General features: G+C 38.4%; 2 protein-coding genes across 3 annotated transcripts in view; one reads left to right on the top strand and one right to left on the bottom strand.

Annotated features, from left to right (window-relative positions):
* The window catches only part of CMSS1 (cms1 ribosomal small subunit homolog), a 344,697-nt gene that overhangs the window by 89,460 nt on the left and 236,213 nt on the right, over positions 1–19,024 (top strand). The window lies entirely within an intron of this gene.
* LOC123630610 (filamin A-interacting protein 1-like) overlaps positions 15,856–19,024 on the bottom strand; it is a 180,322-nt gene continuing 177,153 nt past the window's right edge. Inside the window, exon 4 of the mRNA XM_045540410.1 lies at positions 15,856–16,038. Within this exon, the coding sequence (XP_045396366.1) occupies positions 15,856–16,038 (183 nt within the window). The remainder of the gene's footprint in view (positions 16,039–19,024) is intronic.

Below are 19,024 nucleotides of genomic sequence, written 5' to 3'. Positions count from 1 at the left end.
GTAAGTGATGAGAGTTGTGGCCTACAACTCCTTTCCTGTTCTTTCACTGGAGTGAACCCTTCACATTCAGAGTTCATTTATCATTGTCAACAAGAGCTGCCGTCATCCAACCAGAATCTCTGAGAAATTCAGTTCTTGGGGTAAGAAGCACATTTAGAGCTGAAATTTTAATTAAGAGTAAGGCTGATTAGTTAACATTTAAAGGCTTCAGTTTGGGGTCAGCTCACCCTCTTTGCTCTTTCAAGTACAATATTAGATATTAGTTATCCAGAACTCATGAAATCCTTAATAAAGTTGGTTTATATATATAATTTCTACTCTTTGACTCATAAGAAGTTAAATCTTGTCTAAAAACCTGTATGGATTTCAAAGGCTTAGAGAGGATTAAAAGGCTATAAAAATTTAAATAACTTCATCCAGTGAGTATGTTTACCTAAATGTGTCATCAAACTTCTCAATTTTCTGGTTAGAAAACCGGTTTGGGACAGACTGACTCACACTGTCGACTGATAGAATGCAAACACATTCAGAATTCTCCTGGCAAGACTAATGCAACAAAAACAGGGTTTTTGTGAGCTTTTAGAGGTGAAATGTTTCATTTCTCTAATAAATCTTCCTATCACTAGGAGCTTTTAAAGTAAACAAACATGTCTTCACAGTTGTCAGGTGCTGTGGGTAAGGTGGCAGATGTATGCTATTATATCCAGTACTCTTAAGGAAATCATTTTTAAAGGTAATCTGGGGAGTATTAGTAGTTAGATTGATAAAGTAATAGCCTGTAACTCTAAATATTATCTCCATATGTAAATAAATATTTTACTGGGTTTATATTTTAATTTTGATCTATAGGTCTCAGATTCGTTGCCCAAATAGTTACCTATATTCTTCTCAGTTAGCCCTCGTGCAAGGAAGAAGATAGCAAGAATGTTTATGCCCATTTTGCAGATGGAAACATCAACATGAAATTTGTGTTATTTTTTTCTCAATGTTGTCCGATAAACTTGGGGCCAAACTCAAAGGATGGCCAAAGACAGTGATGGTCTCTATGTAAGATTAGCTGAGTAGTTTTTTCAAGGATGGAGAGATGGAGATTGGAACATCTTCTTGGCAGAGCTCAGGGTACAGTTAAGATAAATACACATTCCTGTTCCTTTCTTTTTTCCAGTTGGTTATATCTCATTGCCATTTGTTCACATGTTGCTATAATTGGCCAATTTTAGGCCAGGCAATAGGGATTAGGTAACATATTACACATCCCTACCTCCCTTTCTGGGACTTAGGATGAAATGAGATTTTTCCATTTGTTTCAGCCAAATGGAAATATATTTCTCCAATCCCATTTTGCTGTAAAGTAAGTCTTTACCAGGAAGTTGTACAGTAATGGGTAATGTGGAATTCATTTCTAAAGAACCTTGCCACCTTTGGTGTTTTGCTTAAAATAGTTTTCTGGTTGTTGTTGTCATTATTGTTGTTATTATTGTTGTTTCCAGATTTGACTCTAGATACACCTAACACAATGCCATGTATAAACTGTGTGTTCTCTGACAAATTACCAGTGGCTGGCTAATATTTTTCTGCTTGACAAATGTCGTATTGGCACAGTATAAAGGAGAAATCCAAGGTCATGGCACACACATATATCCTCAACAGAGACTTAATTCCACAAACTTGTCTCTTTCATTCCTTTGTACCTGTGGGTGCATTTCTCTGCCTGCTCAGTCTACTCAGCCTTCAAGCTAATTGCTGCCTGTTGAGAAACCCTCACCTTTCCCTCATGCAGGACTAACCCACCTTCAGTCACATCCTCAAGCACTCTTGCACATGTCTCTGTTACAGCTCACAATTAATTACCTCATGCTGCTACCTGGGCCTCAAAGACAAGTCCATGTCTTCATTATTTTTTCCCTAGTCCCTACTTCCATACATAGTGTTAAGTTACATGAATGTGGAATGAATGAATGGATAATAAATCACCAAAATGTTTTTTCTCCTTTTTTCCCCAGCAAATAATCATTTGCCTTTGGTTACTTCCTTTTGGGATATCCCCATTTACCTATTCCCAAGTCCCTATCCTTTGGTTCCTGATGACATTAAAAGTTCTTATTTGTAAAGTTTTAAGAAAACAGCAAACCTGTATCTCCTGAGAAATGTACATTATTATTATAGTTTCATATCTATCATACTGATCACTTAAATCAATCAGGTTTTGTCCATAAGGACCCTTTCAGTTTTATTCAGCTACAAAAAGGAATGAAGTGCTGATACATGTTGCGACATGGATGAACTTAAATAGGCAAATCCATAGAGACAGAAAGGAAATTAATAGTGTCAAGTGGATTACGGTGACTGCTTAATGTACACAGGGTTTCTTTTTAATTGATGAGTAGCATTCCATCACTTGGATGTACCACAATTTTGTTTATTCATGCATCAGTTGATGGACATTTGGTTTGTTTTCATTTCTTGACTATTATGAATAATGCTCCTATGAACATTTGTGTATAAGGTTGTGTATCGACACGTTTTCATTTTTCTCAGGTATATACCTAGGAGTGGAATTGTTGAGTCTTACAGTAACTGCAGTGGACTGAATATTTATGTTCCTCAAAATTCTAATGGTGAAATGATAACCCCTAATGTGATGGTATTAGGAAGTAGAGCCTTTGGGAGATAATTAGGTTGTGAAGGTAGAGTAATCCATGAATGGAATTAGTGCCCATATAAGAACTTTCTTTTGGCCAGGAATTTTGGGAGGTCAAGGCAGGAGGATCACTTGAGGCCAGGAGTTTGAGACCAGCCTCGGCAAGATAGTGAGACCCCTGTCTCTACAAAAAATTAAAAAAAATATATAGGCAGGTGTGGGGGCATGCACATGTAGTTCTAGCTACTTGGGAGGCCAAGGCAGGAGGTCACCGTGAGCTATGATCATACCACTGCACTCTAGCCTGGACAACAGAGCAAGACCTTGTTTCTTAAAAGGAAAAAAAAAGAACATTCTCTCCCACCTTGTGCCATGTGAGAATACACGGAGAAAGGAGAAAGACAGCAGTCTGCAACTGGGAAGAGGGCCCTCACCAGAAACCAACCATGCTAGCACCCTGATCTCATACTTCTAGCTTCCAGAACTATGGAAAATAAATTTCTTGTTTACAAGCCACTATGGTATTTTGTTATAGCAGCCTGAACTAAGGAAGTAACTCTACATTTAACTGTTTAAGGAACTGCCAGACTGTTTTCCAGTGCGCCATTTCCCAGCAGTGTATGAGAGTTCCAGTTTCTCCACATGCATGTCAACACTTATTATTATCTGTCTTTTTTATTAAAGTTATCCTAGTGTAGGTAAAGTGGTATCTCTCTATTACCAATGATTAACCTGCTTCTAATGGAAAGTTGAAATTGAGAGGAATTTGAAGCCATTAAGAGTCAACTCACTGAACAATGTTTAATAGAAAAAAAGGGTAAAATCTAAAATTAATAAGGAGGCTGGATATGGTGGCTCACGCCAGTAATCCTATCACTCTGGGAGGTCAAGGTGGGAGGAACACTTGAGGTCAGGAATTCGAGATCAGCCTGAGCAAGAGCAAGACCCCATCTCTACTAAAAATAGAAAAAATTAGCCAAGCGTTGTGGCACACACCTGTAGTCCCAGCTACTCGGGAGGCTAAGTAGGAGGATCACTTGAGCCCAGGAGTTTGAGGTTGCTGTGAGCTAGGCTGACGCCACAGCACTCGAGCCTGTGCAATAGAGTGAGACTCTGTCTCAAAAAAAAAAAATTTAAAAATAAATAAAATAAAACTAATTAGAGGGCCTGGATAAATGATTTGCATCTATAAAATGGAATAATATGCAACCACTTAAAAAAAGAATAGGAAAAGTATTGTATGTCATGAATTGCTGATATATGCTAACGTTAATTTTTTAGAAAAATATACAAGAAACCATTCGCGGTGGGTTACCTTTGGGGAGTAGGAAGTAAGAGGAAGGCTATTTGCAGGACCCTGACACCTATATGCCCTGAAGCCTTCTTTTTTACATATGATTCTCTTTGTCCACATTTTTTCCTTTACTTGAATATATTCTCATGTTTGTATGGCATGAAATGCCTTGAATATCATATTTATCACTATAAAAAATATAAGATATAAAGTGGTAAAACTGTGAATTAGAAATTGCTTATTTTTAAGAAAAGAAGCTAGGCATGGTGGCTTATGCCTATAGTCCCAGCTACCAAGGAGGGAGAATCACTTGAGGCCAGGAGTTTGAGGCTAGCCTGGGCAACATAACAAGACTCTGTCACAAAAAAAGAAAAAGAAAAAAACACAGAAAAAACATATTTGGCCTCATAAATCTTACTAATATGTTTCTTCTGAAACATCTTCTGAAACAGTTACCTGCCAGGCATCTCAGATATTTCAGGCCATTATTGAGAAATTAATGGAAATAAATGGGAAAATACCAGGACAAGTGTATGTACATGATAAATAGAGAGGAAATGTAAGGAAGTGAGAGATGATGAGTAGAAATTGATATGGAATTCTCGCACACTGCAAACTAAGAGGGGGAATTTGGCAAAGTTCCTTAGATTACACAATTTTAAACAAATCAGACTTGTCAGGGCCATGTAAGCCCATACTAAGTGTTGTGAACTATCGCCAGATATGTCTTGTGGTGAGAAAGGTGAGCCAGGATTCTGGATTTGGACTCTCAGAATTGATGTAGGCTATGTGGAAGGAGGAGGTGTCAGACCTTTCAGAGAAGGAGCTACAAAAGTTATGTTTTGAAAAACCAGTGATGCTAGGCTATGAAAACCTGAATTAGATGGGGAAAAGGAAATATACTGAAATTTATATTGACATGGTCAAAATACTCTTTTAAGAAAGTGTTACAATCTTTAAGTGTGTTTTTGATGATATGTTAGATTTTTTTTTCCCCAGAAGTAACACATCTCTAAAATCAAATCCCAAGTCAGTGGGAAAGTCTGATTCATGTTACTAACATTCATGCTACACTCTTTATAACATCATGTCATATTTAAAATGAGGTCAGATTCAAAAATAGTCCCAGGTAAAGTTATATAGTAATAAACGGGTACTCTCCTTCAATGTGAGTAATGGTAAAAATATCTTTCACAGAGAGCAGTTTAGCTATAAGTTTCAAAATCTTTAAATAGGTTCATAACTTTTGATGCAGCAATTCTACATCTAAGAATTCTAAGGCAAAAATCAGGAAGGCATAGTAATTAATTGGCATATGAGGCTATTTGTGATAGTGTTCTTTATAACAGTGAAAAATTGGGAGGTGTCTAGATGCCCACAATAAGGAATTTGTTAAATAAATTGTGATACATCTGTATGACACAGTAGTAGTCATTGACTTAAAAATTATGGTTTAGATTATTGGTAGGAATGTAAATTAGTACAACCTCTATGGAAAACAGTATGGAAATTTCTCAAAGAACTGAAAGTAGATCTACCATTTGATCCAGCAATCCCACTATTGGGTACCTACCCAAAGGAAAAAAAGTCATCATCAAGAAGATTCCCCCAATTGTATGTTTATTGCAGCACAATTCACAATTGCAAAGATATGGAATCAACCTAAGTGCCCATCAACTGATGAATGGATAAAGAAAATGTGGTATATATACACCATGGAATACCAGTCAGCCATATAAAAGAATGAAATAGTGTCTTTTGCAACAACTTGGATGGAATTAGAGGCCATTATCCTAAGTGAAGTAACTCAGGAATGGAAAAACCAAATACTACATGTTCTCACTTACAAATGGGAGCTAAGCTACAGGTACATGTGGGCATACAGAGTTGTATAATGGACATTGGAGACTCAGAAGGTGGGAGGGTGGCAGGCGAGTGAGGGAAGAAAAATTACCTATTGGGTACAATGTACACTATTTGGGTGACAGGTACACTAAAAGCCCAGACATCACTACTATGCAATTCATCCATGTAACCAAAACCCACTTATACCCCTAAATCTATTGAAACGAAAAAATAAAATTATGGTGTAGAACAGTGGTGCCCAACCTTTTTGTCACCAGGGACTAGTTTCATGGAAGACAATTTTTCCATGGACTTGGGGGTCGGGGGATGGTTTTGGGATGATTCAAGCATATTACATTTATTGTGCACTTTATTAATAATTATAATATATACTATAAGCCTGCCACCAGATACAGCATAATTGTCACTTGCCACTCACCAAGGGAGTTTTGATATGAGTCTGCAAGCAATTGATTTATTGTGATCTCTGTGCAGTCAAACCTCTCTGCTAATGATAATCTGCATATGTAGCTGCTCCCAAGCACTTAGCATCACCGCCTCAGCTCCACCCCAGATCATCAGGCATTAGATTCTCATAAGGAACATGCAATCTAGATCCCTCCAAAGTACAGTTTATGGTAGGGTTCGCACTCCTATGAGAATCTAATGCCGCTGCTGATCTGACAGGAGGCAGAGCTCAGGTGGTGGTGATGTGAGCATTGGGGAGCAGCTGTAAATACAGATGAAGCTTCACTCACTAGCCCACTGCTCACCTCATGCCGTGCATCCTGGTTCCTAACAACCCCTGGACTGATACCAGTCTGCAGCCATGGGTTGGGGACCTCAGGTGTAGAGGAATAGTTGATGATTTAGGAAAATGTTCATGATATTTCTCTTAGTAAAAAAATATAGGATGTAAAAATTGTGCATAGTGTGGAATTGAGAGAGTTGTTTTTAGTTATTTGGTAGTTAATGTTTCTGATGTATTTACCTTTAAATTCCCCTTTTAGAATCATTCTTTCTTCCAGTGCCATGATAAACGACTAGCCTTCTCTTCTGCCTTCTTTGGAACAGTCTCAAGTCTTTCAAGCTCATTCTGCTTTCCCATCAAAATTGACTTGTCTTATATCCCGTTCTCCCATGACCATGCTAACCAATGGAAACTATTCCAGAAGCAAATATATGATGAGAGATTAATGGAAAATGGTAGATTAAAATATAGCAACTTTTACTGCATTTCATTAAGTCATTCAAAAAATACTTATTATACTTCTCCCATGTTCTTGGCCCTGTGAAAGGAAGTGTATAAAAAAACAAATCAAAAGTAAGCCCACTTACCTAAAGTGGAAATATTTGATTGTTCACAATAACTTTAGTCACGAAGATGCAATTGGTGTGAGGATCTTGTAACAGTGGCAGGCCAGAGAAACATTAGAGTATTTTGGTGTACTTTAGAACCATCACTCTGGTTGAGTGATTGATTTTGCCTATATGGTAGGCTGTGTTCTTCATACCACTGCACTAACATTTCTGCTTATCTAGGTAGAATGATTTCCAAAAAAGAGGAAATAAGTCTTGATGGTTTAAGAAAAGAGAAAAAAGATCATTGAGAACTATTATGCCCAGCTCACTGTTAGGTCATTACAACATTCAGTAATACTCTTAAACTAAAGGAAATAGAGTATAAGCATGCTTTGAGAATGATTCCTCATTTGTGCTTCGTCTGTATCCTTTGTTGTCATTGACCTACAGCTTCACATTGCACTTATTTGTTTTTGTGTCTGTCTCCCCCATACTGAACTATATGCCCCTTGAAAGCTTTTATTGATTATCACGTCCTTAGGGTTTAATTAAATGCTTTCTTGGCAAGTCAAAAAATCTCTAGTGGTATCACACGGAGCACATAAACTACCTTGAAGAAAGACAAATTTGAAGAAAGATGCTTGTAATGGTCAATTTTATATGTCAACTTGACTGGGCCACAGGATGCCCAGATAGTTAGTTAAACATTGTTTCTGGGTGTATCTATGAGGGTGTTTCTAGAGGAGGTTAGCATTTGAACTGATAGACTGAGTAAAGCAGATGGCCCTCCCTAGTGGAGGTGGGCATCATCCAATCTGTTGAAGGCCAGAATGGAACAAAAATATGGAGGAAGGTTGAATTAACCGTGCCTACATGATTGAACTAGGACATCAATCTTCTGCCCATGGCACTCCTTATTTTCAGGCCTTTATATTGGAACTGAAATCTTTACCATCTACTCTCCAGCTCTCGGGCCTTTGAACCACACCACTGGCTTTCTTGAGTGTCCAGTTTGTAGACAGCAGATCACAGGACTGCTCAGCCGCCATAATCATGTGAGCCAATAACTTATAATAAATGTTTTCATTTATGTGTGTATGTATATGTATATGTGTGTGTGTGTATATATAAATAAAGTGTTTTGTATCTCTGGATAGTTCTGATTAATACAGTGCTCATGCTTTCTGAGTGCATCCTCTGTGTCAGATACCATACTTAGCACTTTCTATGTATTATATAATTTAGTAATCACAAGAACCTATGAGATTCATGCCTTTTTTTTTTTTAACAGAGGGTAAAGCTGAGATTTAAAGAGATTAAGTGCTTTGCTCAAAGTCAAATAGCTAGTGGGATCAGATGAGAAGACAGGACCATGCTGCAAACCCTTGTTGTTCCAACTCAAATCTATACTTCTAACTCTGATACCCTATGCCCTTCCATGAGGCCTTTCTGTGTAGTGCTATTTATTCATCACTTGTGCCAGTCATCATCCTCCTGGCTGGCCAAAGGTATTTAGCCTCATCTTCTCATATGAGGAATTAATATACTTGCCAGGAAAGTTTACCTGTGAGTTACAAATTCAGGATACAGTTAATTCTAATATTCTACCTCAATTTCCATTTATGAGGCAAAAATTTCCATTTTGATATGATTTAATGACTCTTCTTCCTCTTTATAGTCCAGATGGAACAGAAGTTTGAGGTTGCCTTTCCACATTCAGTCTTTGGCTTCCTGTTTTACAGGGCTGTTAAGCTAGTAGCTATGAGGCAGTTAGTAGATATATTTATAGAGTATTTACTGTATGTCCTGTATTTTCACTAGGGCTGTGTCGGCTGTTGGATAATTATAGTCCTTAATCTCCTTTTTGCCTGACCTTCCATAGTATTGCAAAAGTGGTATCTGTACCACAGAATGAACACCTGAGTTCTTCCTTAATTATCTACACATTATTTTATGAGTGTCTTATCAACTGTATTATAATTATATCTAAAATTTCTTCTAGACCTCCCATAACACCAAGCACAAGGTTTTTGTACCTAGTAATGATTCTAGGGAGAATGGCATCAAATATATTATCGGGAAAGCTAGCTTCTGGTCTGGCTCTGCAGCAAGATTTGGGGATTTCTTAGCTAGAACTGGTGGACTTCATTTTTCTCAATTCAAATATCAGAGGGTTGGTCTAGATTGGTAGGTCTTTTCTAGCTTAAATTCTGGGATTCTGAGGTTTCTGTAATTTTTTATAGTTGTCTGATAGATTGATTCGTGGTAGTAGTATGAATAGGAATAGAAAGGTTGTGAGTCGACCTACGAAGATGATATTAGGCTCAGTTTTGAATATGTGACTGTTGAGGAGCAGTAGGGCATACCAAAACCTAGATGTCCTTTAAGAATGGAAATACAGATTTGGCTTTGAAGTTGGTGGTAGAGGTACTCATTCCAGTTGACCTCTTTCGATAATGTGGCTTATTGTAGGCTTGAAGTAAAAGGTACTTATTCATAACAATCACATAATCATATATTTTTAGATCTGAAGGAGATATAAAAATCATATAGTCTGCATTTGTTTTATATACAAGAAAACCAAAGATTTTGGAAGCGGAATTTGCCCAAAGTTATACACTAGCTGCAAATCTAATCTGCAGACCGGAGTCCCTCTATATCTAAGCTCCTGATTCATCCCTCACTGGACTTGTTATGTTTTCTTTTAGACTGCTTTTCAACATTTATAGTATTCTTTTGTAAATAGTAAATTCACTAATCTTACACATCCAAATGCACACCCAAAATTATTTGTAAAATATAACTCTGCTTTCCGGGAAGGAAAAAGCAATCAAATAATATCATCACTGTATAAATTTTGACCTCTGTAATTAAATGGTGTTGTATAGAAACCACTGAATTGTGCAGTTATAATGGTATGGTTTTGTGACATCTGCTGACTGTTAAGTTATGGTGTACAGTCCTAAATGGTTTTTTTGGTACCCACGTGAGGTAATTAATCTCTCTGCGTCCCTGCCCAGATCCTGTGTTAGGTCTGCGATGTATGAGCACAAGGCTGATCACATTGTAATTCTGTATAGAATTATAATACCAAAATATGTGTTTGTGGTGGGTCTCCATTTTGTTCTGGCAAACAACTGGATATCCATGACAAAGGTTAAATAGAGATCTGGCATCCATTTCCCTACTTGCAAGACATAGTCTCAAGAATATGTAATACAAATAACTCCTTGCCAGAAAGCTGAAAGGAAATGATTGCATTTGAGTACAATGTATTCTACAGCAATAGTTTAGTGTGCATGAAATTTAAAACCGCTGGCTTTCCACATATTATTTTTTAAAAAATATACTTGATTTATTTATTTTTTAAAGCATTATACCCACTGTGTATTGCTTTGTCACATATTCTTAAAAGTTGAGATTTAAGGCCCAAGAAACTGAAAATCCTAATGGCATGATAGTGAATTCTCTAGTCAAGTGCTCTAGTTTAACATTCTTATTGATTTCTCCTGAATATTCTGTCTTTATGAGCATTACATGTTATTATTTTACCATAGTGTTGCCTTTTTCTACCCATCATGATCTCATAATGCCTTGGAAGAATCAGTAGCAAGTCTTAAAGTCTGCCGTGGTATCCCTGTTTCAACAATGAACAAATTAGGCAGGGTTTTATGTAGATGAAGCCCACATCTACCTCTTTCACTCAGTTATCTAGCACAGGACCTGACTTACAGCAGACATTTAATTAATTGGTTGTCTTTTTTTTTTAATTAATGAATGGCAAGCAGCACTACCTGGCAAATTAGTTAAACTAAAACAGTAGATAAATTAATATACTCATTCATTTATGTATTTCAAAGGAATATCCAAAGCCTCTAGAAAGAAGATTTGATGTTTTTGAGAGAAATCTTTGAAAGTAGTCTACTTAGTTAACAGTAGGATCAAATATGGCTGAAGCAGTGTTTTAGTCACCTTATCTGAAGCCAGTCTGGAAAATAGGCCTGTCATAGTAGAGAAGGATCCATGACAGAAATCTTTGTTTATAAAGTTGTTTCAGCCAAAGATTGAGGTGGAAGTGTTTTGTTCTTCTCTAAAATACCTAAAAGGAAGAACTTGCTCAGGGTGTGGTCAAGGCAACAACTCTTGAAGTTAGACCCTTGGTGACGTTCCCCCAGAGGTTCCTATGTCCCCTGCACCACTGTTCTTATCTGGTCAAACCTGGACAGGATGGGAACAAGAAATTAATTCTACTTGTGACTCCTTTCCCACTATGTGGCTTTTGAGAAGCTACTATTTGACCTCCTGATTTATAAAATTGGAATATCAGTGCTAACCTACTTGGCTAAGATATTATGAAAAGTAATTTAAGGCTTTAAAAAAATCCATGGTTGAAGCCACATTTTTATACAGAGAGTTGCCATAGCAATATCTGTTTCCTGCTTTAGTGGTTATTTCAAGGCCAAAAAATTCGGTAATATATATGGTTAGTATACATGGTTTGTTTTAGTATTCTAAAAAGAATGCATGGTTTCAAAAAAAAAAAAAAACTTTTTCTTTTTTTCTTTTTTTGTTTCATAGCCCTTTTCTCCATTGAAACTGAAAAGGAAAAAAAATATGCAAGGTTTTTGAAAGTACAGACAAAATTGGCATTTCACTTATGGGAAAATTTTGCAAAATTACACTGACTAAAAGTGATTTTTGTTTTGGCTTTCCTGTGAGGCCATCTAGAAAGGCCAAAAATTACTGGCATTGCTTTTGTGTAAAACCTTTCACATAGACTCCACTTGTAATTCAGCCAAGTACATGATTCAGGTCATCGGTGACACATATCCACACTTTGGAGCTGGTCAGTGAACAGAAAGTTGTCATGAAATGTGGATATAATATTGCCATATGGACAGACCAAACCACACAGGTTATAGCTAAGGAAACTTTGCATTAACATGCTTGGGAACAGGCTTTCCTGAGCTGATCCCTACCCCCACCCGCCCTCAGTGGGAAAGCCAATTGCTTACTGATTACGACAGCGACATCATTTGGCAAACATTTTGGCTTGAACTCAATCTGTGACATCAGTCTCCTTTAGGGTTTTCCACATAAAATGAATGCTCCAAAGAAAACACAGAAATTGAGACTTAATTTGAAATCCATTATTACATCCACTAAGGTCTCATTAATTACCTCCATCATGTATTTCTTAATTTTTGTTTTATTTCCAAGTAGATATTAACCAACACTTAAAATATGAGTGCTAAACCTTCAGTGTTTTTTCAGAGTTTCAATCAGATAGTCCTTTGTAGCCATCCTCACCCAGCCCCCAGTTTATGGGGATTATGATATCTTTCTTTCACTGTATTGTATGGAGGGTCACTAATTTGGGAGTGGTTTACATCGCTTTGTATGAGGAAGGAAGTAAACATTGTTTTTTGACCCCTGAGGATTAGTTAGTCTTTTGTGAGCGGTGGCTGTATGCTTGAGGGAAAGTACTGTCACTAAATTTTGCAAGACTCAGTAATAGTGTGTTTTGCCATGTTGTTTAAAAATGAGACACATTACTGATATTTCACTATTGTGTGTAAGCACTTCTTCTGAATGTATTTGCCTGAATTCAGTAGAGTTTCCCTCACTTCTCATTTTGTTAGGTGCTGTTCATTTAATGCTACTTTGATTAATGCACTTGACCTTAAAGCAGGTGGAAGTCAGTTATGCCTCATGAGACCTGTAGTCTCTCAGCAGAAGGCAGGGAAGCAGAAGGGTGAATGCTAATGTGCTGACAATACCAAGTTGTGTTATTTTACAGGCAAAGCAAGGGAAAAATTATCTGTGCATCATGTGAGTTGAGAATAGGCTTAATATTCTCACACCAAAAAAAAAACCAAAATCCATCTGGAAGCTGTTCTTAGGCAAAAAGAAATAGGTAAATATTCTCACATCTTCTGGAATGGCTAAAGACGGAATGAGATATAGTCTTTAGTCACTTTTTTCTATTTCTTGATAATGGCATGTTCAATTTAATTATTCTTCAAGTCAAAAAGCTTAGTATCCTGTAAAGCTAAAAAAGTAGAATCTCTAAACTCTTCCTCTTAAATTCATTTGATACATATAGAAATACTATTCTTAATATATCGTTTGCATGGTGTGCACTTTCCATTTATCCCACTATTTTCTTTTTCTCCAGCCCGTAGCCTTTATTCCCACTGATCTTTTGTTCCCATTTCTCAATGTTGTTCCTCTTTACTCTTTTGGTTTAAATATTCTTCCCCATCTGCCTCCCAGCATTACAGTGTTGCTTCTGGATCGCCTTCCCCAGCCTTCCTCCAGAAGATAGTAGAGATACACAGTGAATATTAGAACTATCTCATGTTAGAACCATCCCCCAACTGCCCTTCACATTCCCACCCTAAATCTGTGTCACCTTGCCTTCTCCATTAATGTGGTAAGCCCCCTGGGCAAGGATAGCCTGTATCTCTGTTCTATGGCAGGCAACACTCTCAACGTGGTCAGTAAATGTTCACAATAATGAAAGATGAAAGAAAGGGTCTGTGTTCAGCAAGTTAGTGCCAAATAAGTATAGAGGCCAAATGAGGCCACAGTGCCAAACCACAGGGGTTCAAAATAATATTTAATATAACATTGTCTCATTGAATAACAAATCTTATATTGTAATGTCTGAGTCAAATCTTTCCTTGGTGCCAGATTTTTTTGTGTTCCTTTAATCTGCTCCTGTAGATACTTCAGAGTTCATGAGGGGCAAGTTAATAAGACCTCTCCCCAAGCCCCACCCTAGCCCTCACCCCTGCCACCATGTAGTAAAAAATAATCCTCCTGGAAGAAATAGATTGGATGTGAGGGCCATGGATTCTCTGGCACTCGGAACAAGTGTCTACCATGAAGTACACTGAAAAGAAATGAAAGTTTGCCGTTAGCCTAGGGGTAACTTAGGTTAGGTTACCTAGCTAAAATATGAATTGGTTCCATCTTAGTGTTCAGGATCTAAAAAATGAAGTGAAAAAATTTAAAATAAAAATCAGAAGTAGTTGAATAAAGCAGTTGAGATTACCAGTATTTGGGAAGGGGGAGTTCACAGGTAATTATTTTTTTCTACATTTTTCTGTGATTATTAGAATCTAGCATCATTAGCTCTATAACTCATAAAAGTACACATGGAAATAACAAAAGTGAGATTAAATACCAGGTAAAAATTTGACATTGGGTATTTTCTATCTTTTCGGTATCAGCAGAGAGGGTGAATTGTCCTTTCAATTTAACACGGACGTTCATTCTTCGTAAGGTGATCCAGAATAGAGGGTCACAGTGGAACAAAATAACCTACCCTACATATGGTTATAAAATATTTACAAAACAAAGTCTCCTTTTTTGCAGCCAACGTTCTCAAAATACAAGTTCACATTTTGAGCTTCTGTACTATTATTTCTTATTTATTCTTCAAAGCATTGCAATTTGGCTTCTCCCCTCCTGCTTTCTTGAAATAGCTCATTAAGTTCCCCAGTATCTTCCTCATTGCCAAATCCTAGGACATTTCTGATTCCATTCTGCATTATTTGGTACTATTTGACTGTTCACTCTTTTTGAAAATCTTTCCTTATTTCATTTCATTGCCTTCTTTCTCTTTTGGTTCTTCTAACCTTTCACCATTATTTTTCATCTTCCTTTTTTGACTCCTTTTTCTCTGGAAAACCACCAAGCATTGATGTATTCTAGGGTTCCCTTCTCAGCATTCTCTCTCCTCACCACACCAACACCCATAGCTTCAGTTGTTACCCTCTGCAAATCCACATCAGCAGCCCATCCTTTTCCAGACCTGCATTGCTGGTTGTCTTTATACATATCATTCTTCTCACTGGATATCGGAATACACCAAGGTACCTCATACTCAACGTGTCTAAAACAGGACTCATCACCTATCCACCCACCAGTTGTAAACCCTCCTTCCCAATCAAAATCCTCCAGCAACAAGCAGCTGTGCCCCATCTCCATATTCCATATTTTGGTGAATAACCAGGAGTGCTCAGTAACTTCCTATTTCCCTTGCTCTGCTCTCCAGTCTCACCAGTCTGTAACTCATATTGACTACATCATAAATTGTTCCTGCTTACACCTCCCCTCTGTGACCCCACGGCCACTGGAACACATCCCCTCATCTTTCTCATCTGAGTTTCCTGCCCCCAGTCTAAAGCTCCTACAGTCTTTTCTCCATATTGCCTTAGTGGTTCTTTAAGAAAGCATAGCTGATCATCTCATTCCTCCTTTCACAATTTTTCATTTGCTCCTCTTGGCAATGGTATAAAGTCCAACTGCTCATGGCAAGCCTTTCCTTTTCTCATCCTGCAGTCACACCCTGTGCTGCAGCCACATGGAAAGCTTGATTTCCCTCAGTACCCACGTTCTTTTCTCACCTCTTTACTCTTCTGCTTATTTCTCCCCTTGCCTTGAATATAGTTTTCATCTTTGTTTGCCTATGGACTAGACCCCTGTTGCCTCCTCTGTGCAGCTTTCACAGGGCACTCCCTTGCAGGGTCAGGTGCCCAACACTTATGTTTCAATAGTCCTTATCACACCCAGTTATTCTTGCATTGTATTGGTAACATCTTTAAACATATCCTTTTGCTCACCTCAAAGACCTTGGGATCTTTGAGAACAGAGGCTGTGTCCTATTCATTCTTGTATCCCTGACACCTGGTACAGTGCCCAGCCCATAGTGAGAGGTTAGTAACAGGTTGCAGAATGGGTCATTGTGTAACACAAAGCAGCCTTACCTTTCACATTCCTGTTCTAGTAAACTTATGAATTCATCGCTCTTCTCCATGTATTCTTTATGTTTTCTCTTTTCTTCCTCTAACTCCAATATAGTTTGCCTATGGGATTTTTCTGCCATTAAAAGCTGTTCCAGGATTCGTCTGTGAGATTCTTTATGTTTTTCCACGACTTTGTCCAACTACAAAAAAAAAATACATTTATAGTCTGTTATCTACAAATGGTTCATAATATTGCCATCTTTCACTCTTTTAGAAATGTTCCTCTTTTACCAGTTTGATGGTGAGTAAATGTGGTGGTGGGGCAAAGGCAATATATGTGACCTAAACATTTGTACCCCCATAATATGCCGAAATAAAAAAAAAAAAAGAAATGTCCCTCTTTGATGAATTAATTCAGCAATGGGTTTTCGATCTCCTTGTTTAGTGTTTATTATTACTCCTGTCAATTGATACTTTTAGGTAGTCTTTTATTGTTATCAAATTTTTCCAGAGAGAATGATCTGTGCCCCTGTGGGTATCAGAACAATTTCTGCATATCCCCTTTCTGACACTCTCACTTCTCTCTCCAGAGAAACTGTATTAAAGGAATGATAAGAAGTGAGATCCTTGCACAATGTTTGGTTCTGCAGCTGCGCTGGCTGACCTCTTCTGTCTCCCGCCCACCCTGTAGGGCTCTCTACCAGTGTATGCCTCTTGGATCCCTTGGTCTGTTTTGCATTTTATTATGCATTAAGGTTTTCCCATTAAAATAGATAGGCTGGGCAAGCTGGGTGATCCTGTAATCTCAGCACCTTGGGAGGCCCAGGTAGAACTGCTTGAGGACAGGAGTTTGAGAGCAGCCTGGGCGACATAGCAAGACCCTGTCCCTACAAGAAATAAGAAAAAATTAGCCAGGTATGGTGGTGCATGCCTATAATCCTAGCTACTTGGGAGCCTGAAGCGAGAGGATTGCTTAAGCCCAAGAATTCGAGGCTGCCATGAGCTATGATAGTGCCACTTCATTCTGGCCTGGGTAATAGAGCAAGACCTTGTCTCAAAAAAAATTAAAAAATGACCGGGCACGGTGGCTCACGCCTGTAATCCTAGCACTCTGGGAGGCTTAGGCGGGCAGATTGTTTGAGCTCAGGACTTCAAGACCAGCCTGAGCAAGAGCCAGACCCCGTCTCTACTAAAAATAGAAAGAAATTAGCTGAACAACTAAAACTATATAGAAAAAAGAATTAGCCGGAAGTGGTGGCACATGCCTATAGTCCCAGCTACTCGGGAGGCTGAGGCAGAAGGATCACTTGAGCCCAGGAGTTTGAGGTTGCTGTGAGCTAGGCTGATGCCACAGCACTCTAGCCCGGGCTACAGAGTGAGACTCTGTCTCAAAAAAAAAAAAAAAAAAAAGAAAAGAGAAAAATTGATAGACGATAGATAGATAATCAATTCTGTGTTGGTATGTACAGTGAATGTGACCAAATGTAAGCACCAAGTCCTTTCTGGTTTTCACAGCACCATAGTTACGCCTTCTTTATAAAGTGATCACTCTGTGCCTGATTTATGTGTTTGTCTCCCCTTCTAGACTATGCACTCCCTGAGGGCAGGGCCTACCCACATCCTATTTTTCTTAAATTCTTGACATCTAACGGAGTACCTTACTTACAATAGGTACTCAGTAGATGTTTCCAGATTTGAAAACAAAGCAAGCAAGCAAGGAATCAAGAAAAAAGGGAGAGAGGGAGACCAATTAAAGCAAAAGTGGTTCAAGATCTTTTTTTGTGTGTTTTTGGTCACATATCTGCCTTTATTGTGAACAGTAGCTAGCATGCTTCCAGCCATAATAAAAAAATTAATTTTCAAAAGTAGGGACCCAGTGAAGCTAACTAACCAGTCCCCTTTGGAGCTCACATGTAGATGCCAACCAAGAGCAGCAGGAAGAGGACTCCAAAGCCCATGAAGAGCGAGGCCACCAAGGAAATGAGGAGCTCTTTGTAGACAACCCGAGGGAAGCCACTTACGTAGTCATGGCCTCACCTCTTTCCAGTCTGTCCCCATCACTGACAGCATGATCCTTCATCAGTGGGATCACTCCACTCTTCTACACAGGGCCAAAGGCCCTTCACCAACTGTACCTACTACCACTCCAGCCCCATGTCCAGTCCCTACCTTCCCACCCTTCTCACCCAACTTTTAGCCACACTGGACTTCAGGCAGTTCTTAGAACTCACTGTGGTGCTTCCAGACTGCTTTTTTTCAGTGTTGAGACCTAGAAACCTTTTCCCCTTTCACCAAAACTTTTTCTTCCTTTCTCTGATTACTTCTGAGAAGAATTGTTTGCTCCCTCATATCAGTGAGATGCCTGATTCTCTGAGTTTTCCTTCTGTTACATTCCAAGACTCTCAAAGGATGGTTAGGATTTACTGCAAGCTATTCGGTACAGCCACCAAGGAGCTCATGTTTGTCACAACAGTAATTAATTGGAAAGCTGTTGAGTAGTAAGTTGTGTTGCAGAGGGAAAGCTCCCCCCAAAAAGACTTATAGATCCTTGAGATGTTTTAGCTTACACTTGAAGCTTTATTCTGTGGCTTCGTTTCTATATGCCCAGAATGCCTCTTAGAAAATACGCCAGTTGTTCTTACTTCAGTCTCTTCCTAATTCCTGACAGATCAAGTGATGGATCTGGTCCTCCCTGATCTGTCATGTGAGTGTGGCCAAGCAGCTTGACCATTCTATACTTTGGGTTCTTCATTTATAAATTCAGTGTCTTGACTTAACGATTTCTAAGATCAATTCTAGTACCACAGTTTTCTCAAGGCAATAAGTATTTATTAAGCATAGCCTATTCTGCTATATGTACCTAGTACAATGACAGTTGCCATGGGGAATACAAGAGAAGTTTGAAGTCCAGGTGCTTATACTCTCATACTAGAGAGAGGGCATAAACACATATGCAACACTGAGGAGCAGTGTAAGGTGGTATAGCATTAAGTCCTAAGGGATTATCAGAGAATGACTGCCCCTTTTTTTTTTTTTTATCTATCCCCACTTGTAAATTGAAGCCTGGGGAAGAAAACAGAATAACCCATTGGTCATTTCAGGGTGTATCGAGGGCAGAAAGATTGAAAAATAGCTTCCTAATGTTTCCTGTGCAGTGACAAGCTGCCTACTTATCAGTTCAGCCTC

This window comes from Lemur catta, chromosome 1 (genome assembly GCF_020740605.2).
Source record: "Lemur catta isolate mLemCat1 chromosome 1, mLemCat1.pri, whole genome shotgun sequence".
Taxonomy (NCBI): Eukaryota; Metazoa; Chordata; class Mammalia; order Primates; family Lemuridae; genus Lemur; species Lemur catta.
Note: the sequence above shows the minus strand (reverse complement) of the source record. Positions and strands in the feature narration are given on the sequence as shown.